The sequence below is a fragment of the Artibeus jamaicensis genome, unplaced genomic scaffold (assembly GCF_021234435.1).
Source record: "Artibeus jamaicensis isolate MK-2021 breed Jamaican fruit bat unplaced genomic scaffold, CSHL_Jam_final contig_233, whole genome shotgun sequence".
Taxonomy (NCBI): domain Eukaryota; kingdom Metazoa; phylum Chordata; class Mammalia; order Chiroptera; family Phyllostomidae; genus Artibeus; species Artibeus jamaicensis.
Genome location: NW_026521486.1, coordinates 4,834,207 through 4,858,827, shown reverse-complemented (window position 1 = coordinate 4,858,827; position 24,621 = coordinate 4,834,207). Strand labels below are relative to the sequence as shown.

The window sequence follows — 24,621 nt, the reverse complement described above, 5'->3', positions numbered from 1 at the left end:
CAACCACACTTTCAGGTGGCCTGGGAACCACAGAGTCCAGTATTCACCAAGGTGCCTAGGATGGCCCGGGAAGCAGGGCATCATCCAAGACAAGCCTGAGGCAGGTCACAGAACTGGCCCCTTTCAGTAGTCCCTGCTCCGCCTGGCCTCCCAGCACCTGCCCGCTGGCGCCCGCCACTTCTTCCCTCTCAGGAAAACCAAAGGGACCCCAGGCTGCAGGTTTTGTGACTTCCTTTAAGAGAACAGACTTCAGCCCTGGCTAATGTCTCAGTGGATTGAGGACAGGCCCGTGAACCCGGGAGATCACCAGTTTGATTCCCAGTTGAGGTACATGCCAGGTCCCCAGTGTGGGGTGTGCGAGAGGCAACCACACATTGATGTTTCTCTGCCTCTTTCTTTCTCCCTTCCCCTCTCGAAAAATAAATAAATAAAACCTTTAAAGAGAGAGAGAAAACAGACTTCAGGCTCTGCACATGGTAGAAAGCCCCAATGATGCATTCCCCATGCACACCTGTGTACCTTGCAAGGCACATGGCACAAGCATGAAAACACACAGCCCTTGGAGGTTCACAAGCCCGCAGGTGACTGTGTAAGGTGCCTTCATGTGCCTGTATGTACGAACACGGATTTTATCCTTTGTGCTGAGCTGCCTGCAGTGCCAGGGTCTCAAGTCCCAGCCCCAGCTGGTTTCCACAGCAGGCCCTGCTCTCGACTGTGCCAGGGGTCCTCTGTTGAGTGTGGCTGATTGTGCGGTGCACGCTCATTGCGGGCGTGGAGCCAGCCAGCTCCCTGTTCTCACCTGGCAGGCCCTGGTCGTGGCTCCCAGCCTGGGGGAGAACTTCCCTTTGCAAAGTTAGATAACAGCACAGGCTTCCCGTCAGATGATTGGTGCAGTGGCTCCACGTGTTGCAGCTGGCACAGGGCCAGGCCTGCCCTGCCAGGCAGCAGGGAAGGGAAGGCCTGGCTGCAGCCTGAGCTGGCAGGGGGCCGAGCTGGGGGTGGACGGGCGGGCCGGGGTCCGAGCTGCCCATTGGCTGCCTCCGGCTCCCGCCCCGCCCGCCTCCAGAGCCTGTGGCTCCCGGGCCAGCTCCTGCCTCTCCAGCTGCTTCTAAACTCCCAGAGCAAGCTCCTCCTGCCAGGCCATGTCGAGCTGCGACCGGATCGGAGTAGCCCCTGCCATGGACATGCCTGAGGTTCTCAAATCCCTGCTGGAGCACTCTTTGCCTTGGCCAGAGAAGAGGACAGGTAGGAACGGAGGTGGCCTGCATTGGCTGGCTGCCCAGGTGCCCAAGGGTTTGGGGGCAGCCACAGGCACAGTGGCAGGACAGGCATCTCCAAGCTAGAGAAGGTCCCCAGCAGGGGTCTGTCCTTGGTCCCTTCCTGAGCAGGAGGAAGGGCTGGGGTGCAGAGAGAGACAAGGCGGGGCGTGCCACTGCAACTCCAGGACGGCCCCCTCAGCTTGCTGGCTTAGGGGGGCCATGGCCAGCGTGTGGCCACTGACAGGTGCTGTGCTCACGTGGAACAAGGGCAGGACCAGAGGGCCCTGCTGAGAGAATGTCCTGGATGCAGATTGCTGATTAAGTCCCCTCCTTCTGCATGGTGGCAGAGGACAGGCAGAGACTGTGGATTTGGGCAGCCTCCCGTCTGGAGAACAGGCTTTCTTCCATGTGCCTGCTTCAGCTCCTGCTTGCTGGAGGGCTGAACCCGTGGATGGGAGGGAAGCTGTTATGTAACAGGACCACAGGCTCGAAGCCTGGGTTCCTAGGATACCACAGGCAAACACGGGGCAAGGGAGCCTGTAGAGGAGGGCGTGGACCAAGGGGCATAGCCAGCCGCCAGCACCAGGTGTCTCCCAACTCCTGCCTGAGCAACACAAGGCCATGCATGGCTAGCTTTGGGAGCCCCCCTGCTCAGGGTTCTCCCCATCTCCTCTCTTCTAAGAGGTCAGTAACTCACACCCAGGTCCTCACTGCTCAAACTCCCCAGGCGTCTTAAAGGAGCCCTGCTGTCCTCTGCTGCCTGAGTCTGACTTAGATGCCCAGTGTGTCCCCTGGGGGCACCTTTCTCAGGCCTCTCCCTCATCCTACTGTGCTGGCAACTGATATATCTCATCACCAGGTAGCCCTGGTTGTTGCCACAGGACCTTGTCCCACAGTACTCTCAGCTTACTCCCAAACTCTGAAGCTGAGGACAGACACCACAGCCTGTGCCCTCTCTCCCTCTCACCCCTCGGGGAACCAGGCTCAGAAAAAGAGGGGCTGTGGGCTCTGTTCTGTGGAGACCCTGCTGGGAAGGAAAGGTGGGTCCCAGGGTCTCAGAGCTCCAGGCCCAGGCTCCTCAGACGGCACCCTGAGGTTCCTGCTGGGGCAGCCGGGCCACCCCCGCCCCCCACCGGAGGTGGGCATCACAGGAGCTCCTGTGCCCTCCTCGCACTCAGGACCTCAGCTGCTCACCAGGAGAAGCACATCTCCTCGGGACACCCTCAACTCAGCCTGGCGGATGAGTCACAGCTGACTTTTTCTTGCCATCTCTGAACAGCCGTGTGGGTAGGCGACTCAAGTCCTTCCAGCAGCTAGAGGTAGGGGGCTCCCTTCTTGGTCCAGGCACCCAGGGAAGGTGGGGTGTGCAGGATGGCCCAGTGCATGCACAGGGAGTGGCTGGGCTGCAGGGACAGCTCCCTGCTGGGCAGGGAAGCGTTCTCGGGGGCAACTCAGAGCGCTGCTCCTCCACCCGTGAGGATAACAAGGCCCTTGAAGTGTGGCAGCAGCTGCTGGTTGCTGGTTCCCAGCTGGTCCACAGAGCCTTGTGACAGTGGAAAATCCCCATCACTCACTACAGATGGGCACAGTCGGGGCCCAGCACTGAGAGGACTGGCCGAAGGTCTTGGACAGAGCTTGCTGACTATTGGCAAGCTCTGACCTAGGATCAGTTGGTCTGCTACAACTGGGTTGGTCAAGGGCTGTGGACCAGCATCTCAGGCCACCTCCCATCACTTCTCCATGTGGTATCTCACTGAGGGTCAGAAGCATGAGGCCCCGTGGGACTGACAGACACCAATGCGTAGATAAATCGACAGGCCAGAGCACCCACAAAGACCTCACTCACATCACTGCCCCAGCCTGCAACCACTACTTCCAAAGCTCCCAGACCCTCCAAGTCTTTCATAAATAAAAGTATCTACCTGAAAAGCCATGTATCTCGGTAAGAGAGAGTACACACACCCCCCCAGAACTAGAATTTCTGGCAGTCATGCAGCAAGTACCCTAAGTTCTTGAAGGAGCTTCTCTCCCTGGGCTCCCCACTCTGGCCTGGACCTCAGTGGGAGGAAGACAGCTGAGGTGCCAGCTGGCCCAGAAACAGTTGCCCTCAGGGTCTCTTGCCCTTTGCTTTGATGTAATAAGAACAGGTTTCTCACCAGAGACTCCCAACTTTCTGTCTACAGACTCCAGCCCACTGGCTGCTTCCACACACATTTAGGTCACGTACAGAGCATATCTTGGGTCCAGCATGAGGGAGTTTCAGAGGAAAACATGTAGAGGGTGAGGAATTCCAGGTGTGCTCTCCTGAGATTGTTCTCCCTGCAGAACTCTTATTCCATTTTCTAGTTCGAAGATGTTCCCTGAGCATCTTGACCTTGGGGTTTCTCCCTCTCCCTCTTGCCTGCCACCCCAGCCTGCACAGAGAGACCTCCACCTCTTGCCTGTCCCTGGTTAAGCAGATTTTGTCTAGCAGATCTGACCAGGCTCCAGCCTCCCATGGCTTCGGATTACAACAGCCACCTGGCAGACCCTCGCTCTGGGCCACCAGTTTGGCCGACTTTCCTGTGAGGTAGAGAAATCCACGTCCAGCAAAAGGGTGGTCTGGCTCGATTCCCCCACTGTCTCTGATCCCTGGTCCCTAAGGACCACTCCCGCCCTTTCTCCCCAGGACCGTCTCCTGTTTCAGACTCTGCTCACTCTCTGCTACTTTCTTCTCCAGCTTCTGGACAGACCTCTTCTCTGAACTGTACTATTAGCTCTTTATACCTCTTCCTTCCCTCACCCTATAGGGGCCTGGCTGTGCTCAGAGGCCGGTCCCCCATCTTTCTGACAGCTTTGGTCACTCAGGCCTTCCAAGCAGTCATTTGGCATGAAGCACACTCAAAGCTTGAACATGGCCTTCACTTTGAGCTGGCCAGGTAGGGTCCCCACTTCAGGAAGCTCCTAACTAGAATCATTAGTGGGTCACCCAGTAGGGCATCCTAGATATAGCTCTTTCTCTCTCTCCATAACAAATTTGTAAAAAATGAGAAAAAGAATACCTGCTTCACAGGCTTGTTGCCAGGATCAAAGGAGCTATCCCATGTGAAAGCATGAGCAAACTGTGAAGTGCCATGTTCTCTGTGCAAGCAAAGAGCAGCTGGGCCTGGCATTATGCTCCTTCCACCAACATCACACTTGCAATTTGCGGTCAGACCGCAATCTGACCCACATTCCCTTCTTTCTACCCTCCTTCCTGTGGATGTTCTCTAAAACAACTGAATGTTGTAAGTTTGTGCTGTGTCCTTGGAAATGCGTGCTGAGCTCTTGGGGGCCATCAGCCCTGAATCAGACTGGACAGCCCAGCTGGCCTGCCCAGGGAAAGAGTAGAATGATAACAGGCTGGATGTCAAGGGGACTTTCTGGGACAGAGGCCGTGGTACAGACGAGGGGCCTGAGTAGCCTTCTCTTGGGGGATTGAACCAAAAGGCCCCAGAGGGTGGACTTGGTACAGCCTGGGCTGTCCTGAGGTTAGCCTCAGGACGGGCCATGGGGTCGCCTCCGCTCCCAGCCTGGGGGTGGGGGGGTGCCAGGCAAAACCAAGCAATCTTGAAGTATCCTTTCAGGGAAGAGAAGTAGGGGAGGGCTTCAGTGTGCTGGAAGCCTTGGCTCCTCACCACCACCTTCTAAATGACGAGGATTGGCTGCCCTCAGGGCCACCACATGGGCCAACCTCTCTCCTCGCTCCACCTTAGGGGCTCAGCTGCCTTCTCTACCTGTCCCCTGTCACCAGAGAAACGTGAGAAATTCATTCTCACCAGGTGCCAGAAACTGATGGCAGTGTCCAGGGGTGCCCCTTCCAGATGGCTTTGCATCTTGACAGGCCCTGACCCAAGACCAGGCTGCTTAAGGAATGCATCCTGGGTTGGAAGGCCACTGTTCCGGGGTTTGCAGTGGGGGCCGTGCCAGAAGCTTTGACAGCACTGCCTGTGAAACGGCTTTGCAAGGGCAGTGGAATTATCCTTTCTACAGATGAGCAGACTGAGGCTCAGAGTTGTCAGGCGTTCCAGCCCAGCTCTGCCTGCTTCCAGGCTCGACCCTGCCCCCAGGACCCAGGGCCTCCGAAACCCGGACCCAGGGCAGGACCTCTTCAGTCATCCTTTGCTTCGTCATCACTTGCTCACTGAACATTTGCTACACTACCCTGGTGGCTTGGAGTGAATGACACATGCACGCAGGGCCAACCTCTCCAAGGGGGTAGCATTCAAACTGAGGCCTGGAGGGTGAGGAAGAGGTGAGTTTGGAGAGACATGGACCAGGGAAGGTCCACGTCTCCACCCAGAACTTTCAGGCTGAGGGAAGAGCACCTGCAAAGGCCTTTCCTAGGATAGGAGAGACTCACGTATCTGAGCAACAAAAGGCCACTGTGGCTGCAGAAGGTGAGCAAGGGGAGAGGAGGAAGAGGTGAGGTTGGAAACACATGGACCAGGGAGGGCCTCGAAGGGCATGAGGCTGTCATCCCCTTGCCTGCAAGGCCCTACCCACCCGCACTATTCTCATGAAGGTGGCAGGTGAGGAGGAATGAGGTAGTCCCAGAACAATTCAAGATGGAATTACAGTAAGAGTTCATTTTAATCGAGCACTTGCTATGCACCAAGTGCTGCTCTCAGTGGTGTACCTGAATGTACTCTTTTACTTCTGACGCTCAGGCACAGAGAGGTTAAGTAACTTGCCTGAAGCTGCACAGTTAGGAAGTACTTGAAGCAGGAATCAGACCCAAATGGTCCGGCTCCAGAGCCCACACCCTACCACTGCACCACCAGCAGGGCCTGCACGGAAGAGTCCCTGGCCACCAGGCAGTGGCTGTTGAGATGGCGGAGACTGGAGCTGAGGGCTTCTCTCTGGAAATGGCCCTCTTGGGGCAGCTCTCTGTCTGTAATCAATCAGGATCCTGGGTGTAGGCAAAAGACAAGCAGAAGAGGAAACCAGTACTCTTGAGAATATTGAAGAGACAGGCAAGAGGTAGCAAAGAGTCTCCACCCACCACTTCTACCCTAGAACACACTGAGACCAAGGTACACAGCCCAGCCCACAGGCATGTGGGCCCGAAAGCAGGCAGCTGTCAGTACAGCTAGTGCCGGGGCACCTGCCATGTTTGTTGTTCTAGGTTTGACTGTGAAACACGGTGACAGCTATTTAATGTTAGCACGTTCCAAACGTGTATGACTTGGCTCTGAAAAGTTTTGTTAACCCTCCTACCAGCACCAACAACAAATGAGCCAGCAAATGCTTAGTGAGTTACTACCCTGAACAAAGCTTTGTATACTCTCCTGCAACTGGTATTGGCAAATCACACAAACGACTGGGCTTTGTTAGAGCTCAGTGGAAGCCTCGGCCTCGCCCCAGTCTTACGCACACCGGCCTTGCAACACATGTTTCAGTAGCGGAAAGATGGGGTGGTCATGTCCTACCGGACGCTGCATGTGTGGCCAAAGAGATCATTATGGGGTATCTGGCCACGGGCTCCCAGGCTGGAGTTTTAGCTCTTGTAAATGTCAAGTTTAAATGGTAGATAATGACTTAAAGGCACTTGTTCTGCATATGCTCACTTGAATTGCATTAAGTTTTTAACATGGATTGGTTAGCAGGTTTCTGGAACAGGAAAGAATTCAAAGCCAGCCCAGCTCTGGAGAAGGCTCCAGCATAGGCTCCAGAGCCCTCCCACCCCCTGCACCTACACAGCCTTGTCCCCACACCCCAAATAATTCTACTCCAGACCCAACATAACCTGAGGGGAAGCAGAAGGGCAGAGGCCACACCATGCCACACTGTTCTGGGGGGGCCCTTGACACTACTTCTCACACATAATCCTCATACCCACTCTGTGAGGTAAGCATGTTCATCTCTGTTTCCAAGAGAAAAATAACAAAGCCTTAGGCAAGGAAAGTCACTTGCCCAGGCCACATGGCCGGTCAGCATCTGAGGGGGACTCTACCCAGGCCTGCCTCCCCAGCCCACAAAGCTGTCCCCAGGACCACACTTTTCTCCAGAAGTGTCTGCATGGAAACCCTGTTACTAAAGAACACTCGGGCACCACTTCATACCTTTAAAGCCTTAACCAGATAATAGCATGTTCTTGCTATGGAGTTTATTTCTTTGTAGGGCTCACAAAACACTGTGGAAATGAGCTAATTACTCCTCACAACATTTATTTCTCCACTAAGAGAAGGGGCCAGGCCACACTGCTATTCCCACTTCACTGACAGGAGCTGGAGGCAGAGTAAGGCAGCGACACCTCCTCTCAGGTCAGCTGGAGAATGAAGACCAGACTTTCCCGGCTCCCGACTCCTGGATGGGGCTGTTGAGGCTGCCAGCCAGCACTGTAGCGAACCTCCCAGCTTGCCAGTAGGCACGAGAGAGAACATGTTTGAATGTTCCTCGGTGTTTGTGATGCACCATTCACCCTGTGGTTATCAGGGGGAAAGCCCTCTCTGGGGAATGCCAGCCCAAGAACAGAGCACCAAATCCAAACTAACTCCTGGAGCCCCGACCGCTGGCCTCACTTCTCCCCATTGTCACTTGCCTTGTACATTAGTTGCTCCAGGCTGGGTGATAAGTAAAGTAAACGTTTTCCCCCTGGATAATTGTAGCTTTAAAAGTATCTAAATATTCACTCCCTGTTACTATATCCCGCCTTTGTCGTAAACAAATACTATAACCTTCCACTGTTATGTTATCATAAATCCTTCTCTAACACTTGGAGATTTTTTCCGCTTCAACAATGTCATATTAGCCATTAAAATATGCACTTGACTCTAGTCCAGTCAGTCTCTCCACCACCAAGCTAGCCATTTTTTTAAAAAAGCTTCGTATACTGTTTTAATCAATCTCTCTCGCTAAGTCTGCTAAAATGTGTTTTTAAAAACCTCTAAGTCAGTTTCACCTAAAGATTTCTTAGCCACATACAGAATTCCCACCAACGACTCTGCAACACAACAGATTTTGTGTACACAACCTCGTATTTCCACTAAAGGAAGTGATGTGGGCACTGTACCAGCCTCCAGGATAATGGATACACCAGCCAGTGATGTTATACACATGACTTTTATTATTTTTTAGTTAGTTTTAGAAAATTATGGAAACTACCACTTGTGGCAGGTTTGCAATTGCACATTTACGTACATTGGCCTCCAGAAACCCCACAAGGTAGATCCTTGACATGTGTCCCCCATTCAACTTTCCTTGTATGGAAAGGAGGCCTGGAGAGGGGGAGCAATTGGCTGGGGGTATCACGTCAGAAAGTGACTGAAATCCAATGCGTGTGGCAGTAAACTTGAGTTTTGGAGTCAGATGCCATCACCCCGCCCCACCCCACCACCTTTTCAGGCCTGGGCAGAAACCCAATTTCTTGTTCCTTCTCAGCTCCCGGCAAAATTCTAATGGCCGCAGTCCGACAACTCTCAGCTAGCTGGGTGTCGCTGTCACGCCCCTGCCGGGTGAACCCCGGCCGGCTGCGTCCTGCCATTCCCAACTCCCTAGCGTTTGGTAGGATACCGGACAAACAGGCCAAAGACCCTGCCCTCTGGGAGTTTGGGCAGGCAGAGTCTTGTATGGTTCAGGTTCAAAGCAGAGTATAGTTTGTTCTATGGAGAGGGACAAGTTTCTGGGCGCTGTTTAGGAGCAGCTTCCTATAATGTCTCCGCATTTGTGTACTCCTCAAATTTGACGTTTTTATGTTTTCCAATGAACTCCCAGGAAGTGTTTATATTGTAAGAGAGAAGGTGGTTCTCCCACGAAATGTGTAATCGGTACCCCATGTTAAGGAGTTTGGTTTTCTGGGGGGGGGGGGGGGGGGGGGTTGTCCCTAGGAAAAGGATGGAATGGTCCTAAAGAACCGAATTTCAGAGCTGTTTAGGACTTTAGAGATTATCTAGCCCAATCCTTTAATTTTATAAACGAGGAAATAGGCTCCAGGGAAGCAACTGGACTTTCCCAAGGTCACAGCTAGTCATTTGGAGGACAAAAAGTGTGTACCCCGGTCCTGGCTTGGGGCTGGGCCCTTTCCCTCCCCTCCACCTTACACACCCCGCCCCGCCCCGGCCTCTAGAATGCTTCTCTCCACGCTAGTGTTTATCTGGCCACCACGCCCGCACTAGAAACTCGGGATTAGTGAGGAACCTGACACCCCCTTCAGCACCGCCAAGCCTGCTCCTGTTCGGGCCATCCCTACGGGAAGAGCAGGTCGTCGTCTGCCGCCCTGCCCTCAGGCAACCTCTGAGGAGGGGGGAGTGCAGGCTCGACTCAGTGTCCCGGGACCACAACCCAGGGCAGAGTCCTGGGTACAAAAGGGCCCGCCCCTTCTTCCTCCCCTCCCTTCCTCCCCGCCCCGCCGCAAGTCCGCACGTGCTGAGCCTCGTGCACCGACCCGGGCCCCGCCCCCGCCCTCTATTGGCTGCTCCTTGCCTTCCTCCTCTTCTCCCCCCTCCCCGCGCGAATAGACTCGGCTGGGGCTCCATGTGACCTGCGGAGGGTGGGCCCTGCATCCCGAATGGGCTCTCTGATAGGCTCTCCCGGCGGCTCCCAGCGCACCTCCCTTCATTGGCCTGTCCCGAAGGTGGAGAGATTGGGATGAGACGGAAAGGAGAGCGGTCGCGGTGGTCTGGGATGAGAGCGGGGGTTATGAAGAGGAAGGCGAAGGTGAAATCTCTGGTAGCAGGGAAGGAGCTACCGCAGAAGAGGGCGTATGACACAGACTCCAGCAGGCACCAATCAGGTGACTCGGGTGGGTGGGGCGGGGCCTCCGGCATTGCTCCTCACCTGGCCCTGCACGTGTCTCACTTATCACTGCAGCCTAACCAATCACGGGCCGGAAGGCCGCTCCTGCCTTTCTCTCAGGGTGGGCCAATCCAAGGCCGCGGTCTGGGAAAGCTGTCCTGGCCTCATGAATAATTAATGTTACCGAGCAGGTCCGCAGGCGGGGTAGGGATGGAGGGAGGCGGGGGAGCTGTTGGGCGCTTGCGCAGTAGCTACCAGTATCGGCAGCTGCGGCGGGTCGCACCGCTCCGGCCCTTCTGGGGGGCGGGCGGGGCAGGCGAGGCGCGAGAGCAGAGCGTGAGGGGGGGGCGCGATGTCCGACACAGGCGGTGGAAAGAAGCCGCCTGTGGAGCCGCAGGCGGGGCCAGGCCCGGGGCCTGGGCGCGCAGCTGGGGAAAGGGGTCTGCCAGGGTCTTTCCCACTGGTCCTGAAGAAGCTGATGGAGAACCCCCCGCGGGAGGCGCGCCTCGGTGAGGAACCGGGGGTCCGCGCGCTCTAGGGGGCGGGGTTTGCAGGGGCGTGGCCTTCTGAGGGCGGGGCTGGGAAGGTCGGAGGTCTCGGTGATGTGGTCCCTCGGAAGGGGGATTAGACTCGAGATGACAAAAGGCCTGGTTGGCGAGGCAAGAAGGTTGGGGGAAGGTCAGGGGCCAGTTGAGAGAGGTTGGGTCAGATGGTCGTTGGCGGGGAAGGGTTTGGAGGGAGAGGATGGGGTGGGGTCGCGGTGAGGAGGTTTCACGGGGCCGCCCGAGCGCGCGCGTGCTGTGCGGGTTATGAGGTGTGGGGGTTAAGTCGTACAGCCGCTTAAATGACGCTCCTGGGAGCCTTCTCCCGGGACAGCGTCATCCGAATCAAATCACTTGGGTTGCTTGTTTTGAATGCTGGTTCCTGGGCCCCACCCTTCACCTACCGAATCTGCAGCTTGTGGGACAGGAGTCTGCATTTTAAGGAGCACCCCATCTCTGATTCCGTAGTCCACTAAAGTTTGAGAAGCGCTGATTTACATGGTAGATTGTCTTTGATGTTGGCCTTGCCTCCTCCTGGGAGGAGGACCTTGTCTTCATACCACTAGGTACACACTGGAGATTTTTTGGAAGTGTGTCTCGGTTGCTGCTGAGCTGGGGGAGGGGGTGTCAGAAGAGATGGAGAGTGGGGCAAGGCAGGTAGAGGGATGAAGATCAGAACAATGCCACTGAGGTCCTTCACCTGGTTTTGGGGGACTGACCCTAGACTTCGAGGGCCACAGTGGCAGAGCTGGCCTTCATCTTTGTTTCCTAGGCCACAAAGGTCCCAAGGGCCCATGTGGAAAGCAGGTTTGGCCTTGTTTTTTTGGCCCGGCAACATGAAGTTCAGAGAGCAGTAGAGTGCCACCTATTGTGGTTTTCAGTGCACGGAGATATGCTTTTAATCTGAGACCTTTGAATTTCCAAGAACCATTGGTGTAGTTCAGGGGTCTGGGATGGAATAGGCTTTCTGTGAATTACCTGTCTTGAGGAATTAACTTTCTTTTTAAAAATGCCATCTCTTTCCTGGGTGTGTTTTGAGGCTTCCATTTCTATGGCTTGTCATGGTTGGATTATAAATAGCCTCAGTATATCAGGTGAAGCCAGGCTTTCTCCTCTTGCTTCAGGACCTCTTGTGCTCAGACCCTTTTGTTTGTTTTTAAGGCGATGCTTTGTTCCAAATCTGGGGCTGAGACAAGCTGCTGGGACATCTGTGAGGTTCTTGTTCAAGATTGCCCAATAAAAGCTATCCATAACAATAATTTTCCTTTACATTAGCAGAGTTCTCACAAAGCACTTTGACAGAACCTTGTTTTATTTGGTCTTCCACAGCAGTCCTGTAGAGGGTGTTATCCCCACTTCACAGATGAAGAAAGTTGAGGCTCAGAGGGGAGGATGTTCCCTCAAGGTCACATTGTGAGGCCTTGTAACTCAGTCTGGTGCTCTACCATCTGGGAACTACTAATGTTAATCCCTGTGACCTGAGTGATGGACCTAGTTCTTTATTATCTCTTACAATTAAAATTCTACGGATATTAAAAATATCCGTAGTTAGCCCAGGCTGGTGTGTCTCAGTGGATTGAGTGCCAGTCTTCGGACCAAAAGACTGCCAGTTCAATTCCCAGTCTAGGGCACATGCCTGGGTTTCAGGCCAGCTCCCCAGTAGGGGGACATGAGAAAGGCAACCATACATTAATGTTTCTCTCCCTCTCTTTCTCCTTCCCATTCCCCTCTTAAAAAAATAAATATTTAAAAAAATACCCTTAACTGCTTAGGTCAAGCAAAACCTGAAACTAATTTTTATTTGTCCTTTAGTGTGGCTGTTTTTATGTCTCCTCCTCTCTCCTTTGATCCCCATGACCTCAACTAACATGGACACTGAACAGAATGTGGAGTCAAGATCTGGGCAGGGAGACTCCTGGCAGTGTTCTCAGTTGGTTAGAGTGTTGTCCTGTCCTGATATACCAAGGTTGCAGGTTCGACACCCAGTCAGGGCACATATAAGAATCAATGAATGAATGCATAAATAAGTGGAACAACAAATTGGTGTTTTTCATTCTCTCCCCCTTCTACCTTCTCTCTATAAAATCAATAAATAGAAATTAAAAGATCTGGGGGGGGGGAAGTGAGGCCATTTGGCCTATGCAGCCCACCAAAGCTTGGCTTTCTTAGTTCCCATTTGGCTTGCTTTCTTACTTCAACCAAAGCCTGGTACAGAAGGCAGGTGCAAGAATTCAGGCTAATTTGTATTAGAAGCCATGACCAAATTCTGTTTGTTAAAACCTCCACCTTCTTAACCTATTTCTGTTGGACCGACGGGCTTCTTTTTGGCTGGCTGTGGTGTGGGAGTCCATGCATGACTGGTTTATTTCCAACATAATCATATTTGATTTCTCTTTTCCACTTCAGAATCCAGAGTTCAAAGTTGTCTCCCTCGTTTTGAAAACCCATTATGAACTTGTCATGATTTTATCTCCTACTTCCCCAATTAGCCTCCCTGTCACTTTGATTTCCTTCAGCCTTGTTGCATTTCTCTCGTCTGTTTTTCCTAATTTGCCCTTTCTTCCATATCCATGTGTATAACTTTTAGATCGAGACAGTTAGGTGAGACCTAGTCCCTGCTAATTAGTTTTGCTTTGAATGGGAGCAAGATTTCTTCTTCAGCTCCACCCTCTCCTTCTTCCCTGAAAACCTGCCTTTCAGTCCTCTCTGCTTATTCAGGGATAGACTTCTCTGGAAATTATTGCTCTAAAAAAGGTCCTGAAAAGACAGCTCCATACCCTCTGTATCTAATAAATTTAAAGGGAATCTGTGTGCCAACCTAGTGCTCTTCATTCAGTATACACATTTTCCCATGGCCCACGGTCATCCTGCTCCCGTGTTGGTGCTGAGATCTAGCAATGAATGAGACACAGCCCCTGCCTTCTGTGAACTCACGGTAGTAATGAGTGCCTGCTATTTGCCCAGAACTCTGTAAGACACTTTCAGATGTTATCTTTAGTCTACACCAAAGAGGAAGCTTTATTCTCATTTACAGTGGATGACACTGAGTCTGGGAGAGGTGAGATAACATGGCTAAGGTCGCACATCATGGCAACTGGGTGGCAGAACTGGGATTCAAGCCCTAGGCCAGGTTGCTGTGGTGAAGCATAGCTGGAGGGGACAGGACAGGAGAATACAAAAGTTCTTGACCTGAGGAATCACCCCTTTCCTATCACAGGGAAATGATAGATCATCAGGAAAGCTCAGAAGTTCCATTTCCTCCCTGTAGCCTCTCTCCTCCAGATGCTAATTCCACAGCCCATTCTGAATTAACCACATTAAAGATTGTAGTGAGCATTCTGGGAAGCCCAGGCATGGATGAGGATGTGCTGCCATCTCTAAAGGAGACCAGTGGGCCTTGGTCAAGCACCAGGTTATAAATGGAGAACATAGTGAGCGCTTGAAATGCATGGGATAGGTCAGGACTTGGAGAGATGCGCTAGCCCTGTGAAGCTCAGTACTCCCCTCCTAGGATTGAACTATCCTCTTATGTGGCGTCTCATCACAGATTTTGTGTCTGCAGATAAGGAAAAGGGGAAGGAAAAGCTGGAGGAAGACGAGGCCTCAGCAGCCAGTACCATGGCGGTTTCAGCCTCCCTCATGCCACCCATCTGGGACAAAACCATCCCATATGATGGCGAGTCTTTCCACCTGGAGTACATGGACCTGGACGAGTTCCTGCTGGAGAATGGCATCCCCGCCAGCCCCACTCACCTGGCCCAGAACCTACTGCTGCCTGTGGCCGAGCTAGAGGGGAAGGAGTCGGCCAGCTCTTCCACAGCGTCCCCACCATCCTCTTCCACCGCCGTCTTTCAGCCCTCTGAAACCGTGTCCAGCACAGGTTGGTGACGGGCCTTAGGACAGGGCCACCTGTCTCATCCAAGGAAGTCCACTTTCCCCTGAAGGCTTAATGTCCACACACGCAGTGAGCCTCTTCTCTCAGGGGAGGTCCCGGTGGGCCTGCAGTGTGGAGAAACCCTCTGCTCTCCGCCCTCCAGCGTAGTCCCCGAGGCTGAAGACAGAAACAGCAGTCATGTCAGCAGTGCTGGAGTCTTTCTGTTGGCCGGCATGTGGCCGCTGCTCAGGACAGTGAAGCAAGACCTTCCAGTCTAAGGCTTTCCAGGATAGAAATCCCATTCTGCGTTTTCTCAGCATGACTCCATACCCTGCCACATGCACTTTGCCACAGATTATTGGGAAGCTCAGGCGATGACAATAATAGCGCCCGCTAACATTTACTTAGCACTTACTCTGTGCTAGGCATTAACATGTAATCCTCACAGAAGAATTCTATCAGATCAATACTCTTATGTGTGTTAGAGGTGAGGAAACAGAAGTTGAGTAACTTACCCAAGGTCACTCAGCTCGTAGGTAGTGGGGACAGCACTTGAGCCCAGGCTGTCTGACCCCATAGCCAGGTCCCACCTAGGCACTGGCACAAAGAAGGGACCTTGGGGACTCCTCCATCCTCTTGTCCTTTTTCTGTTTTACCCCTGAGGGGTCATTTGGTTATTTGGTTGGTCTTCATGCCCTTTGGTCACGAACCCTTGGGAGGGGGCATGGTCACTGTTTCAGGGGTCTCTGCAAACCTTTCTGCAGGCACGGTTAGAGGCGCACAGGCTGATGACTCCTGGAGGCCCCCCCGGGAACCCACACCCGGAGAATTACCGTGCTCTGTTTTTTTAATTTTACTTTTCATTATGGACAAATTTTCGAATACAGAAGATAAACTACTATCATGAACCTCCATGCAACCATCACTCAGCTTCCACAGTTCTTAACCAGTCGTTTTCTAGAATCTCTCCCATCCCCCTTACCTGATCATTTTCAGTAAAATCCTGGATACTACATTTCATCCATAAATAGTCATCCATCAATACATATGTAAAATATGAGTTATTTTAAAAATAGCAAAAATAGCCCTGGCTGGTGTAGCTCAGTAAATTGAGTGTGGGCCTGTGAACCAAAGGATCGCGGTTCGATTCCCAGGCAGGGCACATGCCTGGGTTGCAGGCCAGTTCCCAGCAGGGGATGCAGGAGAGACAACCACACATTGATATTTCTCTCCCTCTCTCCTTCCCTTTCCCTCTAAAGATAAGTAAATAAAATCTTTAAAAAAAAATAGCGATTTTACATCTGAACTTAACAATAGATTCTTCAGCATTCAAATTTACAAAAAGTTATCTCATAAATGCTGCTCGCTTGTTTTTTTTTTAAGATTTCATTTATTCATCTTTAGAGAGGAATGGAAGGAGAAGGAGAGAAATAACAGTGTATGGTTGCCTCTCGTGAGTCCCGTGCTGGGAACTGGCCTGCAACTCAGGCATGTGCCCAGACTGGGAATCGAACTGCGATCATGTGGTTCGCAGGCCCGTGCTCAATCCACTGAGCTACACCAGCCAGGGCAATGCGGCTGTTTTATAGTTTGTTTGAATCAGGATCCAAACAAGGCCCACACATTTCACTCAGTTGTCTCTCTCAAATCTCTTAAGTCTCTTGTAATCTACAGGCTCCACTCTTTTTTCCTTTGCAATTTATTTGTTGAAGAAATGGAATCATTTGTCCTGTAGAGTTCAGCATGTGCTGGGTTCTTCTGACTGTGTCCCTGTCGTGCCATTTACCGTGCTCCTCTGCCCCTTGTTGTTTTCCTGTAAATGGGTTAGCTCTAGAGGATTCAGCTGATTCCGGCCAAATTCTTGTTCAAAGGCAGCTCATTTGTATGCTGGTTGGGCTGTCCTAGAAGGCTGGTTTCATGTGTGGGCAGGGGCAAAGTAGGAAACGAGCCCGTCTTGTACCTGTGGTCACCTGGATGACATCTGCCTCTGACTGTGTTTTTTAAGAACCTTCTTATTTAGGGTGGCACGCAACAGTGCCACACCACAAGTGTACCATGCAATGAGTGTTCACAAAGTGTACCTACTCGTGTGACTCTCACCCCGTCAGGAGATACAGCATTGTTGGTGTCCCCAAAGTGCCTTGCGACCCCATTCAGTCATTGCTCCCCAGAGGTGACCACTTTCTTGATTTCCATTGTCAGAGACTCCTTTTGCTTGTAACTGAACATTCTATAAATGGAGTTGTATATTATGTTCTCTTTTTAACTACCGTGTTGGTTATACTCATGTTTATAGCTTTCTGTAGCTAGCTTTATAGTACACACATAAATTACGTGGACATCAGAATCTCTTTACGCTAACAGCGTAGATTTACAGAACACACTTAAGGAATACTCCTGTGACGGAAAAACCACAATACAGATGAAGAAAGATCTGCATTAAAGAATTGTACACATGGTAGAGTTGAAGGTAGAATTTTCCCTCTTAATTTTTCAGTTTCTTCTGTAGGAAAGACATAAGTAGTATGCATTCTTTTGTGTCTCACTTCTTTCCTCAACTTTATGAGGATCATTCATATTGTTGCCTGTAGCATAGCTTGTCCTTTTTCATCGCTGAATAGTGTTCCATTACCTGACCATAGTACATATCTGCTCTATAGATGATGGACATTTGAGGTGCTTCTGGTTTGGGGTTATGCGCAGCAATGCCATGAACACTTCTGTGCACGTCAGGTGGTAAATACATGTGCACTTTCCAGTTGGTTATTTACCTAGGAGTATAATGGCTGGGTCATTGGACATGCATACATTCTGATTTTTTAAAATCCTTATCCAAGGATATTTTCACTGATTTGTGTGTGTGTCTGTGTGTGTGTGCATACGAGAGAGAAAGAGACATTAATCAGTTGCCTCCTGCATGTCTCAACTGAGGATCCACAACCCAGGTATGTACCCTGACTGGGAATCCAACCTGCACCCTTTTTGGTGTATGGGATGGCACTCCAACCAACTGAGCCACCCGGCCAGGACCATACATTCAGCTTTTCTGGATACTACCAGTGCACGACATGGCCATAACTGTGAATACCCCCAGCAGCTGGGGTATGGGAGCTCTAGTTGTCAGCCTTTGATGCCTTGACTGTTTGTTCTGTAGGTATAGAGTTTGGCAGCCCCAGTATTCCTCAGTGACCACATTGGTCCCTGGTTAATCATTCCTCTGACACTCAGCCCTCTTTGTAATTAATCCCCTCTAATAGGATGCAATGAGTTTATGTGCATTGTCTAGTTAAAAGTTAACTGATCATGTCCTACCTCTGCTCAGAGCCCTCCAGTGGTTTTTCTCATAGCAGGGTAAAAGTCAGAATCGGTATACTGTTGACATTTGGACTAGATAATTTTGTTGTTTGGGTCAGGGAAAGGACTGTGCTCTATATTATAAGATACCTAGCAGCATCCTTGGCATCTACCCACTAGATACCAGTAGTACTCCCTTCCCGCTACATATCTGCTCAATTCTTTTTTTTTTTTTAAGATTTTATTTATTTATATTTATAGGGGAAGGGAAGGATAGAGGGAGAGAAACATCAATGTATGGTTGCCTTTCATGCGTCCCCTGCTGGGTACTGGCCTGCAGGGAACCGGCCTGCAACCCTGGCATGTGCCCTGACTGGGAATCGAACCTCGATTGTCTGGTTCGCAGGCCCGCGCTCAATCCACTGAGCTACACCAGCCAGGGCCGGCTCAATTCCTTTTTTAATTTTCACTCATCAACTTTAGGGAGAGAGAAACATTAGTTTGTTGTTCCACTTAATTATGCATTCATTGGTTGATTCTTGTATAAGCCCTGATCAAGGATCGAACCTGCAACCTTCTTGTATTGGGACAGTGCTCTAACCAACTGAGCTACCCAGCCTGGGCTTCCCCCACTCTGCACAATTCTTACATGGACAGATGCCCCCTGTAGGAACAAATTGTCCCCCATTCTTCACCTGTTTTATCACTCTTCCCTCTCATTCATTCACTCCAGCTCTCTCAGCCTCTGTGGCTGACCCTGCACATACCAGTGCTTGGCTGTGCACGTAGCAGTGCACTTGATGGTCGCTGTTCCTGAAATGTTTTCTCACAGGTATTCCCATGCCATCTAAGGCTTCTATAAATATCTAAAATTCAGCTTGTACAATGTCAGCCTTCCCCACTGGAATAACATCCACAAAGGCAAGACTTTCACTTGTTTTGTTCACTACTTTGTCTTCACCAAGACAGTAGCTGGCATGTAGTAGGTGTTCGATAAACAGCTATTGACTGAGTAATGATGTATTTTGTGTACTCCTATCAGTAACATTGAATGAGTAGGCCAAAGGTGTAGGTTTTTAAAATAACTTATCTCTAACAACCTTTGAATTCTGAAAGTCCCTTTCATCTAATGTTCACTATAAAGTGGCAGCCAAGTAGGGCAGAGAAGAAAAAGGATTCAGAGTCAGCCAGGCACAGACTTAAATTTTAGTTCAGTCACTCACCTTCTGAGTGACCCTGGGAAAACCATGTCCTTTCTCTGAGCCTTAGTTTCCTCATCTGTAAAATAAAGCTGACACTCATCTGGCTTTCAGAGTTGCTCTAAGACTAAAGGAGCACTGTGACTGGTACATCTCTAAGGACTCAAAAGTCGATGCCATTTCATTATTCAGACTGTGTCCCTAACTCATTACAGTTCACACAGAGATTCAGCTGTTTCTTATTACTTGAGAGTTTGAAATCACAGGAAGTTTAAGGAGGATAATGATTTCATGTTTTGCTTAATATTTCTTGGGGGGGAGAAACAATCAGAAAATCCTGTCTTTTTCAAGGGCCTTTGTTTCCTTTTCAGCATTTTGTTCCTAAAGGGAAGGATTCTTTCTGTGTTTGTGTTGTTGATTTGAATCACAAATGCCAGTCTGGCTTGGGGGTTGGTGCTGTTTTTTTCCTTCCCTCCAGGTGGCAGTGGCTGTGTGATGCTGAGATTCAGGCAGGTATCTGAGTGTATGGCATGAATCTGCTGTTCAGTGAGCCCACTTTGGGACCACCTGCCTCTGTGTATTTCAGAATCCTCACTTGAAAAAGAGAGGGAAACGCCCAGTCCCATCGACCCCAACTGTGTGGAGGTGGATGTGAACTTCAATCCCGACCCTGCAGACCTGGTCCTCTCCAGTGTGCCAGGCGGGGAGCTCTTCAACCCTCGGAAGCACAAATTCGCAGAGGAGGACCTGAAGCCGCAGCCCATGATCAAAAAGGCCAAGAAGGTCTTTGTCCCCGATGAGCAGAAGGTAATGTTATGTCCGTGTAAGTGACGGTGCAGCACTGGTTCGAGAGCTGGGGGCTGTGCTGCTTCACATTTGGTTTTACCTGGAGGGTCCTCCCCCTCTATAGATACTGTTTAGAAAGGCATGAGTTCAGAGCATAGGCCCATGCCCTGCACCAGCTGGTAGGAAGAAAGGGAATCAGGTGGCGTTTGGCCCCCGCCTGACTCCCTGTGGTTTCTGTTTCCTTATTGGCCAGCGGCTGTGTGGATGTTCTTGCTTCCCTGGCTTTAGCCCAGCTATGGGGCAAGCGCTCACTAGGTCACAGGAACTGAGCTGAACGAGTCTTCACTTTGAAGGGCAAAAGATAGTTTTATGTTGCAAACAGCATTGAGGCTGATGGTTTTATAGGAGTTGGGTTTGGGAGGGAGAGGAAGATTTGCAGTTTTTCCATCCTCATCTGTGGAAAACTCACAGGAAGGACTTTTCATACAAGCTTTGGAGTTAGGCAGAGCTCGGTCCAGGCCCCACTTTGCCACCTAGAACTAGCTGGGCCTCAGGTTCCTCATTTGTAAAATGGGAATAACTAACTGTACCTGCCTATCAGGAGGTTTCTGAGGCTTTCATAATGCAAAGAACATGGTAAACTTTTATGCGGTCCTTACTGTAATAAGCACCTGTACATACCACTTCATTTACTCCTCAAACAACTTGTTGAGGTAGTTACTGCTATCCTTCATTGTAAAGATGAGGGACCTGAGACATTGAGAAGTTAAGGAAGTCGCACTGTTCCTCTGCTAGTAAGGGGCTGGGGCAAGATTTGAACTCAGGGGACTGGACCTCAGCCATAACCAATGCGACAGTGCTTTCTTTATGTTGGAGCATCACAGAGCAGGCTCCCAGTACATGGAGTCCCCCTCACTCTACCACTTCGTACAAAGGGCTTTGTTTCTCATCCTGGCAAAAGAGCAGGGCCCCCTGCTGTCCTTGGCACATGCATCTCCTTCCCTGGGTCCCAGCTTTCATTCCTTCTGCACCGAATGAGTGATTAAAGGAGTCCTGGGTGTAGAGTGCTGGAAGGAGGAGAAAGGTTGGGTTTCCTTGTTGGGGAAGAGGAAAGACCAACAGAGGACACTTCCCCACAGGATGAAAAGTACTGGACGAGACGCAAAAAGAACAATGTGGCAGCCAAACGGTCCCGGGACGCCCGGCGCCTAAAGGAAAACCAGATCACCATCCGGGCGGCCTTCCTGGAGAAGGAAAACATGGCTCTGCGGACGGAGGTGGCTGAGCTACGCAAGGAGGTGGGCAAGTGCAAGACCATCGTGTCCAAGTATGAGACCAAGTACGGGCCCTTGTAACAACCCGTGCCCTCACCCTGGCTGCCCTGCCTACATCTCAGCCCTCTGCCTGGGGGCTCCCTGAAACCCCACACGTGTGTGGAGACTTATGACTCGTCACGGGCAAATGGCGACGCACCTGCTCCAGGAGCTGTCATGTTCAAGCTTCATTATCCCATGGCCAGCGCACGTGGCGACTTCCCTGGGGAACCAGCCTGCTCACTGGCAGGGACGCGAGAATCGACGTAGACGGGTGCATCTGCCTTAGTTTCTGTTCTTGGATGTCCCAGTTGAATTGGAAGGGGACCTCTGGAGTACAGATCTCCTTTCCCAGGGCACTCAGGCTGCCCTGCTCTCCCTCAGTCTCTACCCCGGGCTGTGGAGGCCTGTCTCTGCAGAATGAGTCCATGGTTGTCGCCGTACATCTCAGGTAGCAGGGTGTGTTCCTAGGCAGGCTGTGTCGGCGGGCCACCTCTCCTTACCCAGAACGTCTGAGAGAAACATCCGTTTCCTTCTCCCTCAGAGGCAGAAGACACACTGGCTCCTCCGTCATGTCTGCGTGGCTGCCAGGCCACCTGAGTGGGGCTCCGCCAGCCTGGGCAGAGTTGGGGTCTGGGGCCTGCAGTAAAAGTGCACCGAACCATTCACAGCTACCACACCCCTTTACTCTCGTGACTCGGGGGGCCTGGAAGCCAGGGAGGAGGCGCTGGCAGCCGGCTCTCTCTGCATTTCGTCTGTTGTGAAGGGGAGGTCCCCAGGCCGGCCAGTCTCTGAGTCTGGTCACAGTGCAGAGAGCTGCGCTGACATCTCCTCTTCTCCAGGTCACTTGTGGAGGCCACCTGAATCTCACTCGTCCCACTAGACTGTTTCTTTCCACCCAGTGACCAATCTCAGATTTTGAATTTAAAAGGAAAACCCCCTTGTTTAGGAAGCTTACCTTCCTTAGAGGCAGGAGACTTCTGCACGGTGGTCGGGAAACCGGTCCCCACTGTGGATGGGGAGCTGGGGTGTGTGTCTCCGTGTCATCTTGCTCTGCTCCGGTGTGGGCCGGGCCAGAGGAAGGCAGGAGAGGGCTTCCCAGTTCTTGCCTCAGGATCCCTCCCCTGTGCAAGCTGCCAAGAGGGGACCCGCCGGGCAGGACACCCGGCCAGGGGTCACCAGGGTCGCAGTGCAACTCATGGAACAGCAGGTTCTCTGGACATACACATGCGGGTCTCCTCCGTCTGGTCCCGAGATACAGGCAGTCTCACAAACGTGGCTGTGGTATGTGGAGGGTCCTTGCAGCTGTGGCTTCGCTACCTCACAGCTGCTCTTTCTTGTGTCCAGCTGGACTTGTCTTTTTGCTCTGCCTGGGAGATTCATCGAAGAAATCCATGGAACCCTCTGCTCGTTGTGGTCAGCTGGGGCATCTGAAGATGGGTATATTTATTGGCTCAGGGCCAGGCAGCCTGTGGTTAACGGGTTGGAGGTGACGGGCACACTTTGTCATGCTTACCACTGACTTTATTTTTAAGTGGTAGCTCCAAGACCCGACTCTGACCCCCAAAGACTTTATAACATAATAAGACCCGGGGAAGCCATCCACTGACCGTGGACCGCACCCCAGAGGAATGCCACGGCCCCCGGGGACCCGCACACCCGCCTCTCCAGGGGACTCGACAAGGGTGCCTGAGGCCAAGGGGGGTCACCACCTCCCTCCAGGCCCCTGACTTTTACTTCGTGGTTCTATAAAACCCACGTTCACACTTTTCACTCTATTGTAACCACAACAGGGCAGTTGCATCCGGCATGTCAGTGTCCTGCCCTGGGCCGCTCGCCCGCCGCCCAGGCGTTCTCCCTCTGGCCGGGCTGCCCACCAAGAGGGCAGTTCTCATTTTGTTGTTGGTAGAAGAGCCTCCAGCTTAAAAGCTCTTCGTTTTCTTTGGCCAGAAAGTGTATGGCTTGTGGGTTTTGTTTCATTTTTTTTTTAAAGGATGAAGACTTAATTTCTGGGTGGCATCCATGTTCTGACTCCTGTGGGTGGGACGGTGGCCTGAAGTCTCCCCTTTCTGTCCCACCCTCTGCACCTTCTGCCTGTTCAGTGCCCTCCCCTTCCTTCCCCCAGGCAGTGGGTTTCTGGTTCTTTCCCAAAGTGCTTATGTGGAAAGAGTGTGGCTTCTGGCCTCTTTTAGAAAAGCCCCTTTGAGTTGGGAGCCTAGCAGACACAGGAAGGAAATGTCCATGGGGGTGACGTGTTGGGGAACAGGAGCCCAGGGAAATGTACCTCCTTCCCAGGCCCAAGAATGGAGTCCTTGCAGGAGGCGGTTGGTGCCTGTGATTTCCATCAAGGAGACTCCCTCCTGGCCCCTCTCCATCTTGGGGCTGGCAGCCAAAGACTGAGACTCCTCTGCTCAAATCTTTGACATCTCCTTAAAAAGCACTGGAGGCCAGAGAAGCCAATGTCAAGTGGCTTTACACGGGTTTGCGATGGGCTGGGAGGCGCCATCCCTTCCTAAGCGCCCTGTCTTCAGTTTAATGGCAGCTTTGCTACAGCCTCCGAACAGACAAATTGTGAATGAGCTAGAATGTTGCAAGAATATACATATAGTAAATGTGTATCTAGCTATTGATAGGTACTTAGAGCATTCACAATGGCCAGTAGCCTTGCGGAGGGCCTGGGTAACTCTTACCCTTGGCCAAAGGAAGGGGGTTGCCTGTCTGGGGCTGAGGTTGGAGAAGGCACTTAGCGATGTTACCCTGCTGTGGCCCTGGGTGGGCAGCCCCTGCGGCCCTCCAGCCTGAATCAGGGTGGCAGGTGTGGGAGCCAGCAGAGGAGGGCCCCTTTGTGCTGGGCAGCTCCAGGGCCCTGGAGCCCTGGTTTTCATGGCAAAGCCCCACCCCAGAGCTCCTTTAACATCTGTTAATTAAGTGCAATAAATTTTTCTAGAAAATGGTAAAGATGATTTCCAGGTGGATATTGCTATCTTAGGGTGTTGGGGATGCCAGAACACCACTTGGTTTTATTTTTCTAGGTGCATGTGATGTGACAGAGTGTGTGGGGGCTTCCCTGTCTTCCCCTGGGAGCTGGCATTCCAGTGAGCCCCTCTTTCTCACCTTTGCGGGGGAAGGAGGCAAGGAGAAAACTCCTTCCCAGCTGGAGAGGGCAGAAGCAGACTGTAGCCCATTGGCCTTATGTGCGTGTGTGCGTGCGAGTGTGTCGCTGCTGGTGGGCCGGAGTGATATGATGGGGAGGGAAGCTGGGAATGTAACCTTTTCAAAATGAAATTAAATATTTTGAGACGAGAGTTGTGGGGCTGTCTTTGCTGTCCTCTTCTCTCCCCTGTCTCTCCCGGGTCTTCTCTGTCCGTGTTGGCCTAGGAGCCTGAGAGTTGTCCCTGGCACCTCTGTATCACTAGCCAGGTACCCTTGACTAAGTAACCTGACCGCTCTGTGCCTCAGTTTCCTCATCTGTCAGCTGGAAGTTATTCCTGCCTGCTCTCCTCACAGCTCTTGGTAGTGTTTACCAAGGAAAAACACTACCAGGCAGACCAAAGGCAGTTTGAAAGTGCAACAGGAAGACAGGAAACTGTTCTTGGAGAG

General features: G+C 51.8%; 1 protein-coding gene across 5 annotated transcripts; it reads left to right on the top strand.

Annotated features, from left to right (window-relative positions):
* Positions 1 to 1,085: 1,085 nt before the first annotated feature.
* On the top strand, positions 1,086 to 24,326 carry TEF (TEF transcription factor, PAR bZIP family member). 5 transcript variants are annotated; one of them, XM_037160231.2, is made up of 4 exons: positions 1,086 to 1,245; positions 14,103 to 14,435; positions 19,509 to 19,729; positions 20,848 to 24,326. In XM_037160231.2, the coding sequence occupies exons 1-4, from the start codon at positions 1,143 to 1,145 to the stop codon at positions 21,061 to 21,063; spliced, it is 873 nt and encodes a 290-aa protein (XP_037016126.1). In that variant the 5' UTR covers positions 1,086 to 1,142; the 3' UTR covers positions 21,064 to 24,326. The 5 variants fall into 5 exon arrangements, with proteins under 5 accessions (XP_037016126.1, XP_037016127.1, XP_037016125.1 ...); XM_037160232.2 differs by having other exon boundaries at positions 1,087 to 1,245; positions 14,118 to 14,435; XM_037160230.2 differs by lacking the exon at positions 1,086 to 1,245 and adding an exon at positions 9,777 to 10,011 and having other exon boundaries at positions 14,118 to 14,435.
* Positions 24,327 to 24,621: the final 295 nt, after the last annotated feature.

What these genes read in the sequence shown, in the direction of transcription:
- TEF (XM_037160228.2), top strand. Translation starts at nt 10,366, where the DNA reads ATGTCCGACACAGGCGGTGGAAAGAAGCCGCCTGTGGAGCCGCAGGCG. An exon ending in TGAAACCGTGTCCAGCACAG is followed by an intron (nt 14,436 to 19,508) that starts GTTGGTGACGGG and finishes TGTGTATTTCAG; the next exon opens with AATCCTCACTTGAAAAAGAG. An exon ending in TTGTCCCCGATGAGCAGAAG is followed by an intron (nt 19,730 to 20,847) that starts GTAATGTTATGT and finishes ACTTCCCCACAG; the next exon opens with GATGAAAAGTACTGGACGAG.